General features: G+C 31.4%; 1 protein-coding gene across 5 annotated transcripts in view; it reads right to left on the reverse strand.

Annotated features, from left to right (window-relative positions):
* The window catches only part of Gpatch2 (G-patch domain containing 2), a 173,552-nt gene that overhangs the window by 131,033 nt on the left and 17,434 nt on the right, over window positions 1–25,085 (reverse strand). The window contains exon 6 of one of the 5 annotated variants that reach the window (XM_013362693.4): window positions 21,171–24,987. The exons of the other annotated variants lie outside the window; for them this stretch is intronic. Coding sequence (XP_013218147.1) covers window positions 24,955–24,987 — 33 coding nt within the window. The 3' untranslated portion in view covers window positions 21,171–24,954. Of the gene's footprint in view, window positions 1–21,170; window positions 24,988–25,085 lie in introns of those variants that run through there. 5 annotated transcript variants of the gene reach the window in all.

Genomic DNA, 25,085 nt, shown 5'->3' on the forward strand with positions numbered 1-25,085 from the left:
AAAGGGCCAAAGTTTCTGCAAGATTTTACCTCTCCTCACTTTTCAATGGGATGTGTAGGAGAGGGTATATATGTTCCTGTGAATGGTGGATGTGCAAGCACACATGTGCACCCTAGCTCTGCAGTGCTTCCCAGGGGAAGTATTAGAAACACAGTTTTATAATATGGCAACTATTTTTTCAATTTATATTCAGTTTTGGCCAATTTTTTATACCAAATACTTTGATTCCCCTTCCTTTTGCCCCCCCCCCAAAAAAAATCTATGATCCCTGATAGGTAAGAATCAGCAAGTAAAGAGTAAAAGTTATATGAGACAAGTTTAAAACAAGAAAGAAATGGCCTTAGCTGGCTTGGACATTATTACTTGAATATGCCACCATATACTTTCCCCTGCTTCTTTTCTTTTGTTACAGTTTCTCTTTGTTACCCTTTTCCTGTTCTATTGCCCAATGATCCGTTTCTTTAAACTGTTGACAGAAGACAAAGTTAAAAAGTTACGTGTACAGGGGGATAGTAGGGGATAGGAAAGGTAGCAGAATACAACAGTTACTAATAGGGCATTATGTAAAAATGTGGATGTGTAACCGATGTGATTCTGCAATCTGCATTTGGGGTAAAAATTGGGAGTTCATAACCCACTTGATTCTAATGTATGAAATATGATATGTCAAGAGCTTTGTAATGTTGTTAACAACCAATAAAAAAAAAAAGTTACGTGTACAATGCTTGGCACTCTTTGGACCCAAAGCACTACACAAATCCTGTAATTATTACAAATAATAACTTAAAATCATATAATAACAATTTTTACAAAGTATTTTATAAACAACTTTTGTAAAAATTAACTTTAAAAGTCATCATAAACCCATAATGTCAAAAATGTTTTTGATAATAATCATGATTACAAAATCAGGCTCTACTTAAGAGCATTCCTTAGATATAGTAAATCTACTTCCATTTTTTCAAATAATAACATTATAAAAAACTTGCAAAAGGAGAAACAGCTCCTCAAACTGAACAGTTTGAGACAATAGCTCCTCAAACTGAACAGCAAAAATGTCACACCACAATTTTACCTTTAAAAGGGAAAAATACCCAATATAAAAGGTTGCACTTGTGCTAATGCTCAAAAAAGGATACTTTAACATCAAAATATTGTGGAAATAAAGATAATAAATTAAATAATTTCCTGATGAAACCAGAAAATGACAAGTACACTGAAACAATTTACAATATAACTAGCTAGTAGGACTACGAGAAAGTATTAAAAGATTTGAATAACTGAGTTGGGTCCTTGCTACTCAGTGACTTATTAAACTTTTGAGTTGTAATTAATTGGAGAACTTAAGATTGCAGAGTTCACATTATAACAGAAATGAAACTACTGAAATACACCAGTAATGAAAAGGATACCACATAAAACTAATTTTATTATGGAGATATTTTTGAGAATTTCTTTGAATCTTATAAATTCTTTCTTGGATAAAATGCAGCAAACGCATAGGAAAATTAGATTACCAGCATTTCATAGTTTCTACATATAGCAGATTATTCTTACTAACACAATAAGTAAGTTAAATAACAGATTAGACAAAGATAAAAAGAGAATGATTAATTGGAAAACCCCAATGAAGAAATTATCTACAGCACAGAAAAACAATAAAATGAAATCAGGAAACAATGGCTAAGAGAATTGAGAATAAAATGAGAAATTGCAAAATATATTTCTGTCTGGAATTATAAAACAATAGTAGACTAATAATAAATAAGAGACAAACTTTGCATGAGGGCTAAATTTCTTAAAGAACTGATGGAAAGGAGGAATTCTGAGATACAGGAAGTACAACAGAATATAAGCAAGTTAATAAAATCATTATATATATATATATATATATATATATATATATATATATATATATATACAGAGAGAGAGAGAGAGAGAGAGAGAGAGAGAGAGAGAGAGAGAGAGAGAGAGAGAGAGAGAGAGTCATGAAACTATGGAATAAATCAAAAATTTTTTTTGGCCTGGAAACAGCCATGGAGGAAAAAGAAAATACATCATCTATCATTAGTCTGACAATAGATTTCCCAAAGCAATGATGAATGCCAAAAGACACTATAAGAATATTGTTCAAATGCTGAGAAAATAATTTAAGGCAGAATTATATGCCCAGAAAAACTCTAATCATGAAAATAATTCTACATTCAGATTAAAAACAACAAATTCATTAGCTTTAGAATTTTACTGAAGGAACTTCTAAGAACATATTAGAAAAAAAGAAAAATGACCCTGTAAGGAAAGTCTGTAAGGTAATATGAAATGATGAGAAAGAATCTGTTAAACCCCATAGATCCAAATAAATGCTGTACATAAATGATAATATCTAATTCAGTGTTATAAAACAACAAACTATTTTAAGTTTGAAAATGGGGAATCAAAATTAGTGTTCTATGGTACTTGTATGCTATTATTTGGGGAGATTTAACTATTAACATTAGATTTAAAGCTTTTAAACATGCAAAACAAAATTTCAATGCAAGCAATCCAGCTACCTAGTTTTCAAACAAGCAGAATGGAGAAAGAAATAGAATTAAAAAGGGAAAGTAGGGAGGAAGATAGGAATTAAAAAAAGAAGGAGGAAAAAGTTTCGAAGAAGGAAGTAAAATAGAAAACAAACGTTGATAGTATAAACAAGTTCACGCATGTAAAAAATTACAATAAATGAAAATTTGGAATTGTGAATGATATGGTAGAAGTTATAATGATACATTTCTTAAAAACCTAACCACATTGTTTTATATATATATATATATATATATATATATATATATATATATAACAAAACATATATCTAAAACAAAAGAACACAGAAAGAAGAGTAAAAGGATGAGGAAAATAATACAAGGAAAACATAAATCAAAAAAGTTCAGAGAAGATATATTAATATAATGTCCAATAGTTTAAATTCACCTGAAAACTTAAACACTATCTCAAATTTTACCTGTTTGGGCACTTATTTATATGAATGGGATGTTACATTATGTTTTCTTCTATAATCTACCCCTTCCATATTTTTTCCTGAGACTAATATTGATACTTGCAGGTAAAGTTCATTTAACTGCTAAATGCCATAATGTAAAAGTATCGACTTTATGCACTCTACTATTGGCAAAAGTGAATGACAAGACAATGTATATACATACAGAACGATATACTATAAAATACATATAAAGCTATAAATAAAAGCAACAACGTGATTAAAATGAAATTCTTGAGAGAGTCAGTTACCTCTGAGAGAAGAGTTAATTCTGGAAAGTCACTAAGAAAGTTTTGAAGATATTTATATAGTTAACTCTTATACCAGAAGGAAATAAAGCTATATAGGCCTATTCTTTGAAATAAAACTATAAGTGTGTGTGTGTGTATGTATATATATATATATATATATATATATACACATACACATATGTATGTGTGATTATTTATATTTTAAGTACATATGTGTATATAAATATTTTTGTTCACATATGTACTTAAAATTTATGTTACATATATACATATATCTATATCTATATCTATCTGTCTATATATACACACACATACTTTCTTTTTATATATACTATATATCACTTTTTAAAAGTAAGGGCATGCTTAGAAGATCACAGAACTTCAAAAAAAGAATATGGAACTTCTGGATGGCTTTCGGATCCTAACATTAATTCATCTCAGGTAGAAAAGTAACAGAAGTGGGATGAAAACTTAAGTTTCCTGACTCTAAACAGATTCCCAAGAGCATTGCCCAAAATGAGAATTAATGACAAAAGTTCTAGGAAGTAAAGAAAGAAGGAAGAAAGGAAGGAAGGGGGGAAGGGAAGTGGGGAGAGAAGAAGGGAGGAAAGGGGAGCTCCTTGGGAATAATTATATAAGTTTTTCTATAAAAGATCTTGTCAAAATGTACAAGACTCCTATAGACCTCCTCATTGCTTTAATCTGGTGTTTCCCAGACAAATTTGATCAGGGAACACTATTCTTATTTTTACATTTTGTATAAAACAACCTTTTAGAAATGTAAGGTTAATTCTTAAACTATAGGCACTGATGGTGGGGGGAATGCACTGACCAAATCACAGAGGACTTAGAAAGATGACAGGCAAAGAAGAACCAATGGAAATTTTTGAACATGTACATAGCAGAGTCATAAAAAGAACAATATTTTACAAAGAACACAATAACACAATAACAGTCATAGTATGAGGATTAATAAGGGAGTGAGCTAAAAGAGAGGTAGTAGAAATGAAAAGATAGATTTCAGCAATAATTTAGAATGATTCCTCAGGATTGGTTTACTCATTAGAAGGAAGAAAACAAAAGGATCTAAAATATTTGTAATACGGTGACTGTCGTACATAGTTTCTTTAAATTTTCACAACCCATCTGTTAGAAGACTTAGAACTTAATTTTTCCAAAAGTATGAAACTAATACATGATTGAAGTGATGAATGGAATATTTTGGTTAAATAACTCAGAATAAAGATTTACACTGAATTTATCTTTGGATCCATGGTCTTTAGTAGTTGCAGCGTTCTTTCCTTTTCAGCAGGAATAAGAAAAGCTTTCTAGACTGTTAACTAGATAATGATATCATTAATATACAGTAAAGAGAGCTAATATGTTGATGAAGTCTCTGCTATCTATTCCCTCTCTTCCTTTATATTCTACCAAGGTGATCTTTCTAAATGTTTACTGATCTGAACTTTTCTTTAACCAAAAATCCTTAGTGAGGGGATCACATGAAAATAGTAAGAAGACAAATAGAGTAGAGGAAAGCTACTGAAATCAAGGGAGGAGTAGGGTATGGGGAAGTACCAGGGAATGAAATCTACTAAATTATGCTATATCTATGTACAAATATACCACAATGAATTCCATTATAATATACTAATGATAACGATAATAATGACAATAATAATAATAATAGGAAATCAATAGAGTAGAGCAAGTGGAGTAGGGGTTAAGGAAGAGGAAAGGGAAAGGGCAGGTACTAGGGAAGAAAAAGGATCAAATTGTCTTATGCATGTATGAATATAACAAAATGAATCCCACTATTATATACAATTATAATGTATCAATGAAAAAAATCCTTAGTGATTCTTCACAGAAAATTGTCCAGGCTCCTTGCTAATCTATTCAAATACCTTCACAATTAGTCCCAAACCTTTGTTAGGTTTTTTTTCTTCCACTTAACACTATTATCCATGTACTTTAAATTTAATGCACACCTGAGGATTCAGCATTTCTTAAATTAGCCAGGGGTTTTTAATAACCTATTATTTTCAGTTATGCTTGATTTAAATATTAGATCTAGAATTGGATAATCTATCTTTACGCACAAAGGAGTATCTACAAACAAATCTAAATTCCTCTTCCTAACAATTCCATGTTTGTTCATTCAATGTTCTTATATATTAAGTGCCTATAATGTGTCAAGTACTACTGACACCAAAGATGGATGTGAACATGTGAACACAACAGAAAATAATCCCTGCCCTCTAGAAACGCATATCCTGGCAGTTGGAGGCACCAGATGAGAAAACAAATAAATTCAGATAAAAGTAAATGCTGAAAAAAAAAAAAAAGAAAGAAAAGGTTATATGTGGGAAAGTGATAAAAAGAATGAAGGAAGATGAGACAGAGCAAGGCAACTTTGCTTAAGATCATATAATAAGTGGCAATTCAAATCCAGCTGCTCTAATTCCACCATCTCCTCGTCTTTCTATTATAATAATACTACCCTTTATACTCTTCTCTGTAGAAAAACCTATTAGCCAAAAGCATAGCTTGAATTACCTCTATGATTTCCCTAATAGAGAAGCTCATTTTCTTTATTTTGGTTCCAAAGGTGCAATTGTTTCAGGTGTCTGTTATGGCAGTTACAACTTATTTTTTAAATATATTTATTTTTTTGGTGTAGATGGACACAACACAATGCCTTTATTTTTATGTGGTGCTGAGGATCGAGCCTGGGTCCTGCCCCTGCTAAGCAAGCGCTCTACCACTGAGCCACAATCCCAGCCCCTACAACTTATTTTATTTGTGCCTAAATCCATTCATCATAAATGACAGCAATTTAAGATTAAAGACATCAACCATTCATTATTTTGGGTTCTCTGTAGAGTACCTGCCACAAAGCAAATCTCTATAACTTTTTGTTCTTATAAACTCAAGTGATAATTTTCATTTTAAATATCATCAAAATAAGTATGATTTATTTGTATGAGCTGTATTTTCTTCAAGAAAAGAGGTGAACATGCTTCAAAAGAGAAGAAGTTATTCTGACCATTAGTAAGATCTCATCATTAAAAAGACTGACATCTCTTTTTCTTTCCTTCTTTTCTTTTTTGCAGTACTAGGGATTGAACCCAGGTCTTCATGCTTACTAAGCAAGTGGTCTACAACTGAGCTACATCCCTAGCCCTTCCTATTTTCCATTTTGAGAAAAAAGTCTCCCTAAATTTCCTGTGCTTATCTTGAACTTGTGTTCCTCCTGTCTAAACCTCCTAAGTAGCTGAAATTACATGTATGTGCCACTATGCCCTGGCTAGATTTCTTTTTTCTTTTCTTTCTCTTTTTCTTTCTTTCAACAAAGGACTTTATTAAAATTTAACTGAACCAATCTAATATATGACATTCTTTGAAAAATTCCAATCATATAACTAAATGCCCTTCAAAATGAAATTAAGTAAAACATAAAATGAAATCTTGAACTCAGTAATACCTTCTTTATGGTCCCTTTTTACTTACTCAGATTCATCCTCATGAAAATCACTGTACAAGATTATAACTTCCTCAAATAATGGATTTTAAGACAGGTAACAATTATAAACAATTGTCAGCTAATACCACCCAAGAAAATCCTTCCATCCCCCTAAAGGAAATCACAATTCAAAGCAGAAATGTAATTAAATATTTTACTATGAACACGTAAACTAAGAGTATAGTTTTTAAACAAAACTAAAATATAATCAATTATTTGATTAATATCAGTTACTCAAAATCTTTTGTTTATATGACTTAGGGTTTAAGCGATTTGCAAAAAGACATTTTTAAGACACTTAAAGGGAGAAAATTGAGCAATCATATCAGGAAAAGGTAAAAAGTGAGACAAACTGGGATGAAATCTGAGAAGCAAAAGTTATTGAGTCCGGCTTGGTGTTACTAGATGTAGTTTTTCTTATATGTTTTCACATGTAATGGAACAGATGCATACAAATTGTGTAAAGTCATAAGTCATTTAAAAAATCTTCCAGAAGATCTGACTGCATTCAATAAATTGTCTGTTCTCCAGGTATCCCAGGGCCTGCTTTCTGAAGACTTAAGCTGCCACCTTTTCTACAAGTTCCAGTCTAGAAGACCTAACTGCATGTGGCTGCCAACACACACCATACTGCTTCATGCCATCTGTCCTTGGCTCATGCTTTTCCCTGTCCAAAGCCTACTTACTATTCTTCACCCAGACAGCAAAGACTATTTTTGCAAGACTTCTCTCAAGTTTCATCTCCTTGAGGAGTCATGCCCAAACTGCAGAAATTGTCACTTCACTGATAAATATGAAAAACAGAGTGTATATATACCAGAGTTTTGGGGTCTTTGGTTTTTATTGTATTGTTGAACTAAAGTTTAAATTAACTCCTTTTAAAGATGCAAGAATTAATTGTACCTAAATGTAGGTCTTAAAAGTGGCTTCTAACACATTGGATGAAATCTACTTAAATCTCTAAAATGAGAAAATAAACAATACACAATTCCCAGATAACAGAGAAAATCCATCTACCCATCCAACAAGGACAATTCTGATTATCTTTTAATACTTCCTTACCATCATTTCCTTGCCTTTTTCCTAAAACTAGGTGAAGTACCCCCCATCCCTTGGTTTACTTAGCATCACATTCACAAAACTTTACTATATGTTCAAATTCCCTATATTTATTTTTATATTTAGAGTGCAAGTTCTTCTAAGGGCAAGAGAAAAAGACTTCTTCCTCAGTGTATATCCCATACCTAGCCAAGTGCTTGACATATATAATAGATACTGCCTAATAAATTTTAAGTTCTAAAAAGATAGAGATTTTTGTATTTTGGTTTGCTGATATATCTAAAGCATGCAGAATGGTGCCTGGGACATAAATAGTATTCCTGGAATATTTTCTAATTAAGTTTAATTAATATACGGACTGGATGATTGAAAGACACTAGTTTTGGGCTGGGGTTGTGGCTCCAAGGTATAGTGCTCACCTAGCATGCGTAAGGCATTGCATTGGATCCTCAGCACCACATAAAAATAAAATAAAGGTATTGTGTCCACCTATAATTAAAAGATAAATATTAAAAAAAAAAACAGAAAGATTTCTAGTCTTTCTAAATGTCTCCAAAGTTTAAAGCACAGCACATGTATAACATTGTAAGTCAGATATATATGGAGAGTTGTATTTTACAAACAAGGAAAATTACCTATGTAAGTGAATAACCTACAACAGAAAGAAACAAATACTCTAACAGGAGCACAAGGAAATAGAAAAAGAACTTTAAAGGAAGTTTGTTTTAAATGAATTTGTGTCAGGCAATTTGTCGAGCAATGGCTTTTCATTGTCTTAATGATTATTCCTCATAAAAGAGGAATTCTTTGTTTATTAGATATTCTAAGAAAGTGAAAAGAGGTCAGAAGATTTTCTTTCTTTCTTGATGAGAGCATTGTGCCATTCAGATAATAAATAAATGGCAAATTAATGAAACTTTCATTTATTTGTACATGATTGAATACAGTTTTAAGTTTGTGTTAGCTAATATTACAGCTAAGCTTGTGTTTGAATTTGTTTTGCAAAATAGCACATCAGTAATTATTTCCACTCTACTGGAAAATAATTTTTCTTCTATCAAGATCACTTGACATCAGTTTTTCACACAACAACTACAGAGATAATAATTTCATTGGTAAATATGAGAAAAACTCAAGGAAGAGTGGACATCAGTCTTTTTGGTCTTTGGTTTTCATTTTACTGAATTCATTCTATATTATCTTTTTTTAATGATCCAAGAATTGTACCTGAATTTAAGTTCTAAAGTAATATCTAACATTTTCAAAAAGAAATATTTAAATCTGGAAAGATGAAAAAAATAAATAGCACACATTGCACAGATTCCAAGAAAGAGAATCATATATTTCAAGCACTAGACTTTTCTTCAGACAATTGTCAAAAATCAGAAGAAAAAGCAATTGAATGGAATAGGCACTAACATTCAAACTCCCTGCTCTATTCAGTCTACAGGAGCACATCAAAGCAAAGAGGACAGGAAAACATCTACCCAATAAAGGGCCTGAATTCTCAATGAATAATAATAGTGCTTCTGTAGTCAATTCTATTAGAAAAGGAGGTAAACTGTGTATAAGCCTATAGACAGAGTTTCACTGAAGTACCAAAAGAGAAACTATGGTCTGAACATCTAAATAAATCACATTTCAAAAAAATACTTCCTGCTTTCTAACCAGGAAAATAGCTTAATATGCAAACATTCCATTTCCCATATCATATATTTAAATTTCACTTCCCCTCTTAGTCATTCACTCACCCACCCATCCTTCCAGAGATCATTACCTGAAACATGCAATGCTTTTTTTAAGAATCAAACAATGCTTTTTTTTCAGCTGAAGCTCTGGTAAAGATGATGTACAAAAGAGGGCAGCAGTATTTGGACAATAAATGTTTATTATATTTTTTTCCATTTTTGCTCATCACAGTATCTTAAAAACATTTGGACTTGAATGTCTTTAGCTAGAGAATGTACTTTCCAGTGTGCTAATATATCCCAAAGCTACTTCACATATGTGTATCATCTGCCTGGACCCTGAATGCATTTGCGATTTGGACAATGCAGTTTGAAGTCTTATACACTATTATGTTTTAGCTTTTATCTTCCCTATTTTAGGGATGAGGAATCTGAAGCTCCAAAAGTGATTTCTCCAAGGTCACACAGCTGGTAATCACAGACCTGGTGTTTTCTAGTTCTGTTCTGTTTGTACTACACCAAAAGTGGCTAAAACATACTTCTACCAATGATGAAGTGATGGGAGAGGTAGAGTCGCTGAAGGAGGAGAGAGACGCCTTTTGGTGGGGAAGTTGTCAGATGAGGCTGTAACTAGATGCATCTTGAGGAATGAGCAAGATTCCCACAGACAGACAGGGGGTAAAAATAGTAGACGCAAAGTGACAGAAACAGCAAAGCGGAAGGCATATTCAGGATGTATCATCTAAGTTGAATTAGGATATGAACAAGGAAAGATATGTTGAAAGTCCTAATGGCAAAGACCTAGAACATGAATAAAAGGAATTTATATTTAATTTGGCATTAACTATTTTAATTGGTAGTCAAAAGGGCTACAAGAATGATGTTAGAGTTTGAGAAGAGTTGACAATGATATGAAAGAAAGTAGAGGAACATTAAAAAATACTTAGATTAGGTCAATGACCAAGAAATTAAATTAGAGAACTAGGGAAAATTTATATAGGTTACTATATAAATAACCAGTAATTATTTATGCAGTAATCTGATCTGCTTAAAAACAATCATTTTGCCTGAAAATAGAATTTTTCAAGAAATTTCTAAATCTACGTTTAATGAATTCATATTCAACCACAAAGATGAGAGAGATAAATGGAGGAGATAGAAAAGTACAATGGATCAAGAAATCAGCAGCCTGAACTTGGCTCTAACTCTTAACGGCCATGCCAGTTACTTAACCTCTCCAAACCTTTACTTATTCTAAAAGATAGGTATGATAAACTTCTTATCCTTCACAAAACTGAATATCATCATGCAATGGTGACAACTGTAATATTATAGTTATTGCTAAAGTCTTCAGTATAAAAATATAACAAAGAAAACCCCTAAATTCTCTGTAATAATTTGAATATTAATCAATGTTTCTAAGATAACCAGAGAAATAACCACTAAAAACTATTATTAGTATTTTTCCTTCGTTTTTAAATAAAGGGGCATGGTCTTATTGACTTTCATGTTTAAAGTGAAAGAAAAAAATTAGGAAGTATACACAGGTCAGAGAAAACTTCAAAGTTTTCACAGCTATGAATTTATTAAAACCTATAATTTGATAACAGTTAATTTGGTTAGCCCAGATGAGTAAGACATTTTAAAGAATCTTTAAAAAAGGACTACTTTCAGATGAATAAATGAGAACTCTTAACTAGTATCTGTTTTTTTGCCTTAGAAAACATCTGTTTTTTTCACTGTGTGGCTAATTCTAGTAATGAATTCTACCCTTGTTTTTCTGGCCAAAAAATTATATTTAACTACTATATTAATCATGTAGCATCTTATGTGATAGCAACCATATAAATTTCCCACTAAGTTACCAGTTCGAGTAAAATTAGTTAATGTCACATTCCTTCCTAGTAGTATCCGTTCAAAAAAATCTAAGAATCTTAGTTGATATAACTTCAAAAGAACACGTTGAGTACAAATGCATTTTCACTAAGTTGATGAGAAAGTAAACTGATTCTCACATTCATTTTAAAGTTTTATATAAAAAACACAATGAAAGTGGAAAAAGATACCAAAGTGACTTTAGTGTGACATAAGAAAAGTATAAAATTAAAATGACCAGTCAGTATTCACCATATAGTATTTCCAATATCTTATGAACTTTAATATTATGAAAAATGGAAAATGCTTGTGCATCCTATATTGAATCTTTAAAAATTATGATTACATTCTAGAATGTAGCATGTGTGGGAAACCAAACTGATTTCTCACAATTAGAATACATAAAAAATTTTAAAAATGAATTTTAGAGATTAAAAATGTATAACAGGAGATTAAGATTAATAAGGGGAATATATTATGTAAGATATAGAGGAAGATACATGATTACTTCTGCTTTATTTTAATGTCACTTTGGAGTTCTTGCCGTCAACAAAAAATAAAAGTAGACTCCCTTTAAACTCAATATTTGACCTACCTCAAACACTTATTTCCTCTTATTTGTGCTTACTTAATTAAATGATGGTATAACCCCATGTGTCTCAGCCCTTACATACCCTTGATTCAAAATGAGTCTATAGTAGCGATCATCTAACAACCTTTTAAGTGCTTGTTTTATGAAATCTGGCCCTTACTCAAGAAGTTACACTGAAAAGTCTTTTACTCTCCTTCTGAAAAGAATTTACTGGATTGCATTTAAGTTCAAGTTCAAGGGTATTAAAATGTACAAAGGAGAGTGAAAAAGGGGCTAGGTTATAGATTTTAACTTCTTAACTAGAAAATTGACTCAAAATAGATTTTCTAATTTACAATGAATCAAAAGAGAAAACATCAGACCATAGCAAAAGTGGCACAAATGTATCAAAAGCCAAATGAATAAACATTTGAGGAGATTTATTATTAGAAATTGCAATAAATTTTGGAAAGATGAATTGATTTTAGTTAAAAGGTATAACTGACAATTTATTGGGCGGGAAGATGCATTATTTTCCAATTGTTATCCATCTACAGTAAAACTGATTTGTGTCCCATTGTATTTTATGGAAAAGGAGAGAGCAACTTTCAGTGATTTAGATTAAATGTATTAATCATAACCAAGCACTGTGAACTATATATCTACTATTAAAGAAGATTTTTGACATTTAATTCTGTAGCAATATTTTGGCTCTGTACCACTCTTCCTAAATCCAATTCCTGCTACAGTTGGCAGATTTCTTCCTTTTAATTTTATGAGGCTTAAAGTAGCATTTAACCACCCATGCGGTAAATAATGCGGGATTAGAAATATTTAGTGTTTTGTTTCCCTTTCAAGAGTGGTAATCCATCAAATCCAAAAATGTTCTCTAAAATTTTTCTATATTTTTGGCAATCTCTAATATATGGTATCATAAAAACTATAAAATTAAATAAAATGCATTACATAGTCAGAAGAGATCTGCTTTTCCTGCAATAACCTACAAGAGCAGGTAAAATAACTCTGAAACAGAAACATGGAATCCTTATTAAAGAACAAGTCAAAATTAAAAATAGGGATTAAAACATGACATTTGATTATAATCATTTGATATTATTCCCTCAAGTAATAAATCTTAATTAAAGTACAAATAATTTCTAAGCAGCTTAACCATTTATTATCCCTCCTGAAATGTACTATTTCAAGAAAAGTGATATAGAAGTTACTTAGAAGAACAATTATTGAACATCTAGAAGAATTATTGAACATCTAAATGCTCTAGATATGTGACTAAATGTTTTAAAAATATAAATATAAACTTTAAACTTAATAGATCACATGAGATGCATATCTGCTCCCAACAAAAACATTAATAAATTTTTTCACAGAAATGAAGCATAGGGACAAAACGAATGTTTTAACTACAGAGGTTAATATTTCAAACTGTAATTCAGTATAGTTGCAAAACATTTTTATATTTAACATGTAAGCTTAAAAATAATTAAAACCAATAATTTTACAAGTATATTTTATTATTTTACAAGTATATTTTAATTACCAGAAATAAAACTGACTTTAAACAAAATCAAAACCAACTTTTAAATCTGAATTTATATGAAATGTTAATTTTGCCTGTTAACGAATCCAAATTATTACAATAATCCCCCTATAACTGCATGTGATGCTTTGAGATATATCAATGTAATAAAGTAACCTGTCAAATGAGTAATTATCTACGTTTAATGTATATATAAAACAAATGGCCTAGAAATGAGTAAAGTCTGTAATTCACTTCAAGACACAGTGATGCCATATATTCATGGTCAGAACATCTAATTTCTTCATACATATTCATATCTTAATTCAGTTTTAATGACATTCATGCTAATAACTGTTGTGAAAATAAGTTTATGTCCTCATAGTGACTAAGTAAAATTAAAGATTATCTACCAGAAATAAAATAATCTAAAAAGATAACTATATGTGTGTATGAAAAAGTACCTTTATCTTTTTCACATAAAAAGTGTGTGTTTTGCCATTCTTGCCCTTCAGTGCTACACTTGTAAAGCTGGGATTTATATACTAGGACAAAGCAGAGAAAAGAAAACTCATTCCTGTCAGCAAGATAGCTGGTATCTTTAAGGAGTATTCTAATGAGAAGTAAAGGCATTTCAATAACAAACATGTGAATACAATAATTTGTTGAAAAAAGACAGTGACTCTGATATTACTTTCAACATAGGAATGAATTAGATTAATTGACATTTCCCCAAACATTCAATTGCAAAAGCTGGGCATGCACTACTTTTCTGAGAAGTTATGTGAGGAAGCAGGATTAATCCAGGGAAAAAAGATCTGGTATTAGTACAAATGGAAAAGGATAATGCCCAATTTGTGGCTAGAAAGAAATAATTTATTTCCATGCAACTTATAACAATTTAAAAGGGTAAATTTATCCACACAACCATGAAAACTTTCTCAAATGATGAGCCTAATCAAATTGTGATACAGGTGACTTTCATAAGTTGAAAAGAAATTTAAATTTCAAGTCTCACCATTTTTAAAAAAATCAACATTAAAAAAGGCAAAATCACTGTAATTTCAGTTTGAAGTACAAAAAGAAGGATAATTTCTAGAAATGTGAATTAGCAAAATTATATATAAGAATGAAGATTATAAAGGCATCATTTATAAAAATATGCCTCAAATATTTATTGTTGTCACTAATTTTTCAGAATAGAATAGAAAACATAATAATTTACTTTCTAATAAACTTAACAAGGTGTTAATGTCATCAAGGCCTTAATAAGCTAAATCAGTAAGTATCTAGCAGAGAGAAAAGTAGGTGAGATTGAAGTAGAAGAAGAAAAAGCTGATAGGAAAACATGAAATATATATGTATCTGATGAAAACTATCACACAAAATAAACGTATATACAATTTAATAGATTTAATATAATCAACAGAATAATGACTTAACCAATGTATTAGGATTGATCAAAATGTCTAATATATATTATTTTAGCAGGTCATTAGGTCTATGTTTATAAAATTGGAAATAAATATTTCGCCCTTGCAAGGAAGACTGAACAGTTTGATGGTTAAGTCTTTGAGAAATAAACCACAGAACCAGAGTTTAAATCTTGATGCTACAGACTACTGGCTGTGCGCTGTCAGTTTCCTGGTCTATAAAATGGAAAAAAAGAATAATATTGACCTCATTAGACTTTTCATGAACATCAGATGAATTAATATAAATAAAAATTAATTAATATAAATAAAAACATTAAAGTACTACCTGGCAAATAGTAAGATCATAACATTAAAATAGTTAGGCATGATAGTAATCAATATTTCTATCCTTTCATATTAAACACAAAATAAAAGCAGATATGAAAATAAATTATATAATAACATAATGAAATACAATATGGCCAAATGAAAATTGTATGCTTTACAATCTCTCAGATATTTTGTTAAAATATAAAAATTAAGGTGAAGAATGTCAGACACTGTGTCTGCCCAGATTAGTATGGGAGGGATTGGGCACAGGAAGAACTTTCTACTGGATAATTTTGTTCTATATTAATTTAAAATCCTGGGCATCTATCACTTTTTAAAATCATGAAAATTGAAAAGGCATCAAACACAACACAGTGATCATACTATTGTTTCAACTTCCCCCAAACCTCCATTAAAATGCCCCCCCAAAGGCATAACTTAACAAGGAAAAAGAAAATATCACCAAAGATGAAAAGGCTGCTCAACTTTCTCTATGTATGATGAAGAGAGAGAAGATGGCATAAAAAAGAAACCTGAAAAATTCAGGAATTAGAAGCTGTAGGTGCATCTTAAACAGGCGACTAGTAGAAAGTCTTTCTTTCTTTCTTTTTTCTTTATAAATAAGCTGATCCTCAGGTACCATGATTCAGTTCATACAGTGATATGTTCTATTCCTACCCTATACCAAGCACAAGTTCAAAATTTGTTATACCAAAACATTCAACTAGAAAGGACCCATTTATAGATTACATGATATATCTTTACTAAAATCAAGAAAATTGAGTGAAAGTCTGTTCCCTTTCCTCTGCTTTGCAACAAGAATGCTGACCAGTGGATTCAAGCACCATCATATCCCCAACTTGACCTTAGGCAGATGATTCTTTCTGAAACTAGGCCAAAGGAAAACCCTCTAGAAAGCAATGGGAAAGACTGTTTTTACTCAAAGTCATACTGGTGGCCTAAAACTCCCTGAAAACTGTGGGTTATTCCCACTAAATTGGAAGACATTAAAGAAATAGATATCAAGCACATATTACATGCTAAGAACTGGACTACCACCATGGGAGTGTAAATTATGGAGAATATAAAAATGTAAGCAGATGAATAACAGTATGAAATAGATTACTCACAAATGAATGAATGAGTGGAAGAGACAAAGGGTGCAATGCCATTTTAGATGACAGACTGACTTCAGAAAAGCAAGGAATAGGGAAAGGTTTTGCCAGAACTTGATCTGTTCACTGAATCTATGAATCTAACAGGAAGAAAGGGTGTGCATATTGTGAGTAAAGATGGGTAATGACCAAATATTGAATATGGGAAGGCCTGAGAAAGGTCTAAGAAGACAGACCAGCTGAAAAAGAATAAAGTGTTGTAAATTATAGTTGAGTGATGAGGTAGAAAGAGAAAAATCTGGATTTTTATCATAAAAGCAGTGAAAACTATTTTCTTGACTAGATAATGACATGAGTATTATCAGCATGTTTTAGAAGTGTTTACTTGGAGTTATATGTGATATGGATAAGAAGCAGGGAAATCAAAAGAGAAACAAGGGAGGGACTAATGTACCATCAAAATGTAAGGTTATGAGAAACCACACATGGGCAATGACAGATGAAATTGGAAAGGGGCTGATATGACAGATAAAGAAATAAGACTTAGACATGTCCAGATGTGCTAAGAGTGCAATACCACAAAGATAACAGATAAAGTCAAAATTTAAGTTAAGGAATGAAAAAACATTTAGAATCAATGCTTCCCTTAACAAATGTTAGGTTTCTTTTTTCCCCCCTCTTTCCCAATTAATTTATACTAACCAAACTGTACTTGAGGAAAATGAAACGTCTTACTGATTTTGTATTCACCACCTCTTGTACAATGAAGACATCATAAGCCTTCATTAGACATGTGTGCAAGTGAATTAAGAAATTTATGTCTAGAAATAAACATGATATCAATTTTCTGAGTCAGACATATTTATCTGACAAGTTATATAAAATTTTAAAATATTTGTGTATCTAAAAATTAATTCTATCAAATATACCAGTGGATGAATGGATAAAAAATGTGGCATATATACACAATGGGATTTTACTCAGCAATAAGAGAATAAAATGATGGCATATGCAGGTAAATGGATGGCGTTGGAGAAGATAATGCTAAGTGAAGTTAGCCAATCCCCAAAAAACAAATGCCTAATGTTTTCTCTCATATAAGGAGGTTGACTCAGTGGGATAGGGAGGGACAGATTGGGAGGATTAGATGAATTCTAGATAGGGAAGACGGGTGGTAGGGAGAAGAGTTTATTTGGGACTCACAATTTCAGAGATCTCAGTCCACAGTTGGCTAACTCCATAGCTCTGGACCTGAGATGAGGTACAACATTATGATAAAGGGCATAAAGGAGGAAAGAAGCTCAGGACATGGCAGCAGGAAGCAAGAGACAGCTCCATTCACCAGGGACAAAATAAAATTCCCCAAGGCATGCCCCCAGTAACCTAACTCTTCCAGTTACAGCCTACCTGCCTATTACTGCCCAACTGATCCTTATCAGTGGAAAAACCCAAGATTGGGTTAAGGCTCTCATTTCCCATTCATTTCACCTCAGAACATTCTTTCACTATCTTACACATGAGCTCTTGGGGGACACCTCACATGTAAACTATAACAGATGGGAGTCACAAGTCGATCAGAATATTAGGTTCAGTAAAATATAAGTATTCAGTATAGCCTGTGGTTCTCACCTACTGGGAGAACAGGTATGGAGCTTACACTCTTTTGATATACCACCTAATGTACCTTCTATACTGCTCGCTGTGTGATTAGAGATTGCATTGGTTCACATGATTCCAATGGACTACAAACTCTATAATCACTTAACTCCATTTACCTTTACAGCCAACCTCTGTCTGCTACATACCCCTCCACACAAGCATACATCAGATCTTAGCAATACTGGATTAATAGTTTTCAGAATAATCTCTGCTACTTCAAACGTAAGACTTGCCCATGCCTTTCTGTCTACTAATTCCCATTCTAAATCCAACTCATTCTTGAAGTCCAAGCTAAAACATCTTCCTCCTGTAAGATGTCCTTTCAGAATTTTGCCAAGTTATGTAAGAAATAGGAGGAAATGAACTTAAGAAATACAGAGGATTCCAATCATAGTTGAAGGATAGCAATGAGATAGCTATATGGCAAATTATGAAAGAGGTAGGAGGTTCCATGGAAGGGAATATGATTAGTTCCATTGAAATGAAGTTCCATGGGAGGGAAACGAGGAGAACAAGTTGAAATGGAGAACAAGAAAGCAGATAGGAAGGTTCTAGAAATGGATGATGCTAAGATCAGCCAGAAAGTAGTTAATTATATACTACCAGAGAATCATACAAAGGGAAGAATCAGAAGGTAGGATTGGGTTCCAGTGTTTAATCCAATAGAAGAATTAAAACATTTTAATTATCATTTTTGTTATGGCATACACTTTTAATTGTGCTCGCCATTCAAGATAGTGAAGAATGCTTTGGTTATCTCAAAATAACTCATAATCACAACAGCATTTTGTAAACAGAAATGAAGACTACTTTGGGAAGATTATTTATTTATATTTATTAGTGACATGATAGTAATGTAAAGAAATTTCCAAATTTCATTAACTTTGGCTTACCAAAGGGGAACAAACAAAATGTTTAAGTTGTAAATGTTAATATACATTATTGGGATATTAATAGTATTAAATATATATAAACAGCACATAGAAAAAAGTGCCAGACAGCACTACTAAGCATCATTAGAAATGTCTGCTATCATTACTAACATTCACTTTGTACAGTTCTACATTTCTGAAGCATCTGAAACCCAAATGCAAAGATATGAAGTCAAACTTGTACTATGTTATCAGAGAAGGAAACACAATATTTTAAATATATGGAAAAAAAATTACAGGTCAATTTTCATAACACTAAAATATCAGGTTGAATATATTTTTAGACAGTTTTTTCCTAAAGGATTTTAAAAATAAATATGGAGAATATAATAATAGAAAATGAATATTCTATCATATCTGTTCCCTTTAAATTTTTGTACATCTGTTCTACCTTTAGTAAAGTGTAACAAAATAAGAATATTAATGTTAATATTTGTACTGTTTCATGAAATAATGAAAAACCGTTAAATTCATATTTTCAAATGACAGTGAATATTCAATATATGTATAATATGAAATATAAAGTTGTGAATCACATCAAAATAGAGAATCTTAAATCAAACAAGGGATACTATTAAAATGTCTACTTAAAAAGAAATACTTATTATAATTCTATTAATTTGTACTTTTCTATGATACAAAATAACTATCTTAAAATAAATCTTAACAAAAAAGAAAGAGGATCCTCTTTCTAATGTGATATCTGGATCTCAAGCTGAGATTCCACAGAAGGAATCCATGGAATGGGATAAGATGAAAACTAAATTAAAATATATAGTAATGTATTAGAACATATATCATATATATTTAGAATATAAAAATTTTCTAAATATACAGTTTTCTTATATTTTAAAGCATCCAAAAAAAATGTTTTCAGGAAACAAACAAGTATCAATGTACAAGGTTATAATAAAGCACTTCGTTGCCAAATTCCACTGAAAATTTTTGGTAACTACATGGTCAAATTTTAGTTGAGGACACACACTATATTTTTAAAAATAATTTTAGATTCGTTTTCTATCTTGGAATTGCTCATTTCTCTTAAATATATGTAGTTTCCTTCTTTGAATCAACTACAATTTTCAATGGTTCTTCTGCCATAAAAGGCTGTAAATCAGACTAAATATTCTGACTCTAGAATCCTAAGGAAAAAGAAAACAAGGTTGAAAAATCAGTACAGTATGATCATTATTATAAACACATCAATCATGGAATCCTGGTTCTTTATACTTCATAGAAGTAAGTACCCACAATATTCCTTCTTTCCTACAGAATGAACTGACTCAAGATTTCCAAACAGATATAAATTATGTTGTTTTGTTCCATTCTATTAGGAATGTAAACATCATGCTTACTTGCACAGAATGACAAATCATATTAAGGGTTAATCTCCACATTTCTTCCAGATATTTTAACTTGATAAATACGTATACGTTAAGGTTAATTAAAAAGACTCCTTTGGCAGAACAAACAAATGCCAGCAACATCATAACAGGCCCCATTCATAGACCATATTAAAAATAGGAGCCAGCAAGAATATAAATGAGGTATAAAAAAAAGACATAAAAGTCTCTATTCTCCTTCCCACCATACAAAAATAGTACTGAGGCAATTATAAAATTATTAAACAAGACCCTGTAACTTATTACAACTTTTTATATAATACTCACATTGGCTTTTAAGTACTGTGTGTTAAGCTGAGTCATTCATTTGCTGACCTTTCAACAGCTGATATAATTTGAATGCTAACTTTCAGTGGACAAATGTAATACCTGTTGTGTCATCACTTACTTCCAAACAAAAAAGAATTTTAAAAATCTCTCACCTGCAGGGAACATCGATTAATTAAGATGTTTACTTAGTAGGATACCCTGGCTAAGTAGAAAGCTATGCTTAAAGGTTACTTAAATTCACTTTAAACTACTGTATCGCACAACTGAGTCTGACATCATTTTGGCCCTATTAGTATGAACTGTACTTACTGAAACAATTCTACAAATGTAAGAGATAAGGCTGAATCTTCTGAATAATGGCCTCAGGATATTTCTTGGAATTAATTATCAGTTGCTTAATTCCTCCAAAGGTGAGAATGAAGGGCTAGTTAGCTGGACTCCAAAACAACTGATATTTTGTTTCACCAGAAGGAAAATAGTAGTAGTTCCAATCAACATTAAATTTTCAGGACTCTGTCTGCATTTACCCCTCATATACATAGACACAATTATTTTTAAAAATCAGATCAATCTGGACCCAAACCTCCTAAACAGTATGGGTCTTTCTACTAATGAACAGTTTAATGCTCTGGGAGAGAGGAGAGATAAAGAGTTTAGATGGGTTTTTAAGTTTGCAATTAAGTTTTGAGATTTAGTACTGTGATTGTCAACCTAAAATTCACTCAAAACAATTCTTAAAAGACCATATTAAAGACAGGGGTCAGCCTCACATATAAATGAGGTAGGTATAAAAGAAACATAAAAGGCTATAACATAAAGTACTCAAATCAATATGAAGGCAAGTTATATATAAAATATGAACCGAAATATTTAATATCCAAAATTCTGCTCTTTGACTCATGATACAAATGTAATTTAAGTCATCAGCTATTGTCTTTAATATTTCTATTATTACTAATATTAATAGTAACTATAACTTCCTTAACATACACTATGTGCCAAAGATGGGACTGAGTCCATTAGGTATTCATAATTTCATTTAAACCCTACAACACATTTTAAGTGTTGTCCATATTAAATTTTCAAAGAAATTGAAGTTCAAAATGAAATTAAAAGTAAAAGAAGAACCAGAGAATGGATTCACAAAGGTCTAATTTCAAAATCTGTAAATTTTTTACAAAACCACTTTGCTTTCTATAAAACTGAATTCAGTCAATCCTTGTTCCTATTTGCAGATTCTGTATTTGCAAATTTGCCAAATGGCTAAGATTCATTTCTAACTCCAAATCAATAATCACAGAGTTATACAGTTATTCACGGACATGTGCACAACAGTAAAATATCTGAGTTTCCAAACACACATGCATATTCCCAGCTAAGGTCAACAAGGTGGCTTTATATACCTTCTTGTTTTGGCTATGATATTGTAAATAAACAATCTTCTTTCTGTCTATTTAATGCCAGGTTTATTGTATTTTTTGTGCTTTTTGTTGGTGATTTCACTGTTTTAAATGGTCCCTAAGTACAGCGTTGAGAAGTGCAGCCTGTCATTACTAAGCACAAGAAGGCTGTGGTGAGCCTTCTGGATACAACATGTGTTAGATAAGCTTTGTTTAGGCCTCAGTTTCAGTGGTATTGGCCATGAATTCAATGTTAATGACCCAATGATATACAGCAAATGTCTCTAATCACAAACACACATAAGCAAGGTTATACATTCATTAGTTGACAAAATAATGTTTTGACCAAAGGCTCCCAGTAACCTATTCCTAGCTTTCCCTTAGGGGCAATGGTTCAGCATTTCCTAATTCAATATTCATGATATCACAGAACATTAAAAAAAAAAACTGTAATTCAATTAAAAATGTTTTTTCCCCCAAAATGTTCTTTGCCTTCTTAGGAAGAGATTTTCTTGCTGTCATGTCCTTCAAAAATACTACATCACTATGAATATGCAGTCATTACTTATCTGCTTAAGAAAAAGAAACCCTCTATTGCCATTCTGTCTAATGGGTTGCAGCTATTCATGTGTGACTTCGCTTAGAAAATTAATTTCTTCTTAAAAGCAATTTGGCTTTCCAGTGTGAAAGTCTAATGTAATTAAATTTCATTTCTTATTACTAGAAGTCATGGTTACTGTTTAAAGATGATTGCTTTGTGAAAAGATCATGACTTTTAAACTAGTTAGTTATATGTAATTTGAGCAAAACAACAAAAATTTTGCAGAGGAAATAAGAAAAGTATAAGCACAAATTGGAACTCTTACCTTTCTTGCCCAAATCAAAGATTTTATTGAAAAAAAAAAATTACAGTACTTAAAAATTCAAACAAGGACAATTCAGGGTTGAGAGAAAGAAAACCTGAAGGAGTCCATGTCTTCAGTAAAATTTTGAATACAAAAAAATGTAGACCAGAAAAGCAGTTCATGGCCTAATGCACTAGTTCCATGATAAACACACATATATAGTATTATCTCCATCAAGTGAAACTTAATCACCTTTTTACAATTTAGAGAGGGAAGGCAGCTTTTAGTATGGTTATGCCATGTATCATCAATACCATGAAGCTAGCCTATCAGTTGTAATAGCTTCTATAAAATACCAGAGTGAGATTGCAATAAGCCTAGAAAATGGGCTACAAATCCCAGCTATGCTCAAGCAAGCAGTGAACCAAAAATAAAAATAGGTAAAATTGAACCAAGAACTAGATAGCATTCATCTAGATTCATGATTGGTAAGGCAAAGTTCATAGGCCAAGGTTTTAAAATGACTTATTCAGATCTAAAAGACAGTCATTATACAAAATAAAATAAAATCATTTGTGCAATTCAGAAAAAAAAACACACAGACGAATTTTCACTCCAAAGACATAGCACAAAAAAGCTTAGTTACAATTACTAAACACCAAATATTATACCTTTAGATATCACTTTAAATATGCAAAAGTAAAGAGACTCAAAGTTGTACTTTATCGTTTTTAAATCTCTCCAGTTTAGACAAGTAATCTAAAAGAAGACATCACAATTTCTGCTTAATTTATTTGTTAAAGTCTTTCTGATTGTAATAACTTTAAGTAACAGCAATGTCAACTTTAAGTTTCTTTTCCAATCATATTTAAGTAAGCCATTAAATGCTGAATTAACAATGAATCCATACAATATAAAAATACACATATTAAATCACATTGACTTTATCAGTTATTAGAATTTAATAAAAATATTAATCATTTTAATAAAACCATTTAAAGGAACTCAAATGGCCTGAACTTAGTAGAGTGTCTAAATTAACCATCAATAGCAGTGTTACATTTCCCCCCTGCTTGGTGAAAATGAGCTCATGCAAGTATTTCTGAAACTCACAGTGACACATATGGTCTGCCATTCTAAGGATGAACAAGCAGCTCTCACTTTTAGAAATGACAGTGATTCAGAGTCACACAGTATTTGTTAAAATACTAGGTTTCACATGATTTCATTAAGCTCTAAGTCAAAATAATTTTTATGTATTTCAGGTATCAGACCAAACAGATCACTTAAAAGGTAATTGCAAATGAAAGGTAATATTAAGTGATTCTAGTAGTGCAGACTAGTTATCACTGTGCTTAGTTTAAGAAGAAGGATGATTTTTGCAGTACAATGAAAACTATACTATAGAATACAATGAGTTTGCAATACAGAGCAGATTATCCAAGTAGAAAGGAAACTGAACAAAATACAAACTCTAGCAAAGGTTATCAACCTTACCTATTACTTATCTTAGCCCTTGTTATAATACCCTGAGTAAAATGCAAATATTTTAAATAATGCTGGTTATAGAAGACTTCTCTAAAATTAACCATAAGTGTCAAAGCATCATGTTACTTTATTTACAACAACCAGATATGTAAAAATTAATTCTTAACTCATAACAATATAAACATTAAGGACTACTTAGGTTAAATTGGAAGTTTTTAATTTTCTAGCTTTTGTTAGCATTTTGGCAAAGCAAGTAATACATAAATGGATTCAATGTAAGAAAAATCATAAAAGAGAAAAATATGTAAAATTTACAGTAGTTTCTATCCACCCTGGGCCAACCTAGATCTCTAGAAAGCCTCCCCAATCAGGTTCATTTCTGACTAAAAGGAAGAATACCAGTCCTCCAGCAAAAACAGCCCCATCTTTGCATCAAAGAGGCTCTCACTTCAATGATATTCCTCCAGGGAAGAGGACAGGAGCCAGGTTCCCTCGAATGTCATTCCCCAGATGTTCAAAACGTAACTAATTTATTAGCATTAGAAGATTTGGTTTATAGGGGAATCTCACTGGTCCAGTTTGTAGCCTACAAAAAAATGGATTATTTTTAAGTATAACATTAGAATATAAATAAAGGATGAGGATGTGGCTTTTTATTCCATAGAAATGGAAACATTTCCAAAC

The sequence above is a fragment of the Ictidomys tridecemlineatus genome, chromosome 10 (assembly GCF_052094955.1).
Source record: "Ictidomys tridecemlineatus isolate mIctTri1 chromosome 10, mIctTri1.hap1, whole genome shotgun sequence".
In the NCBI taxonomy this organism is placed as follows: domain Eukaryota; kingdom Metazoa; phylum Chordata; class Mammalia; order Rodentia; family Sciuridae; genus Ictidomys; species Ictidomys tridecemlineatus.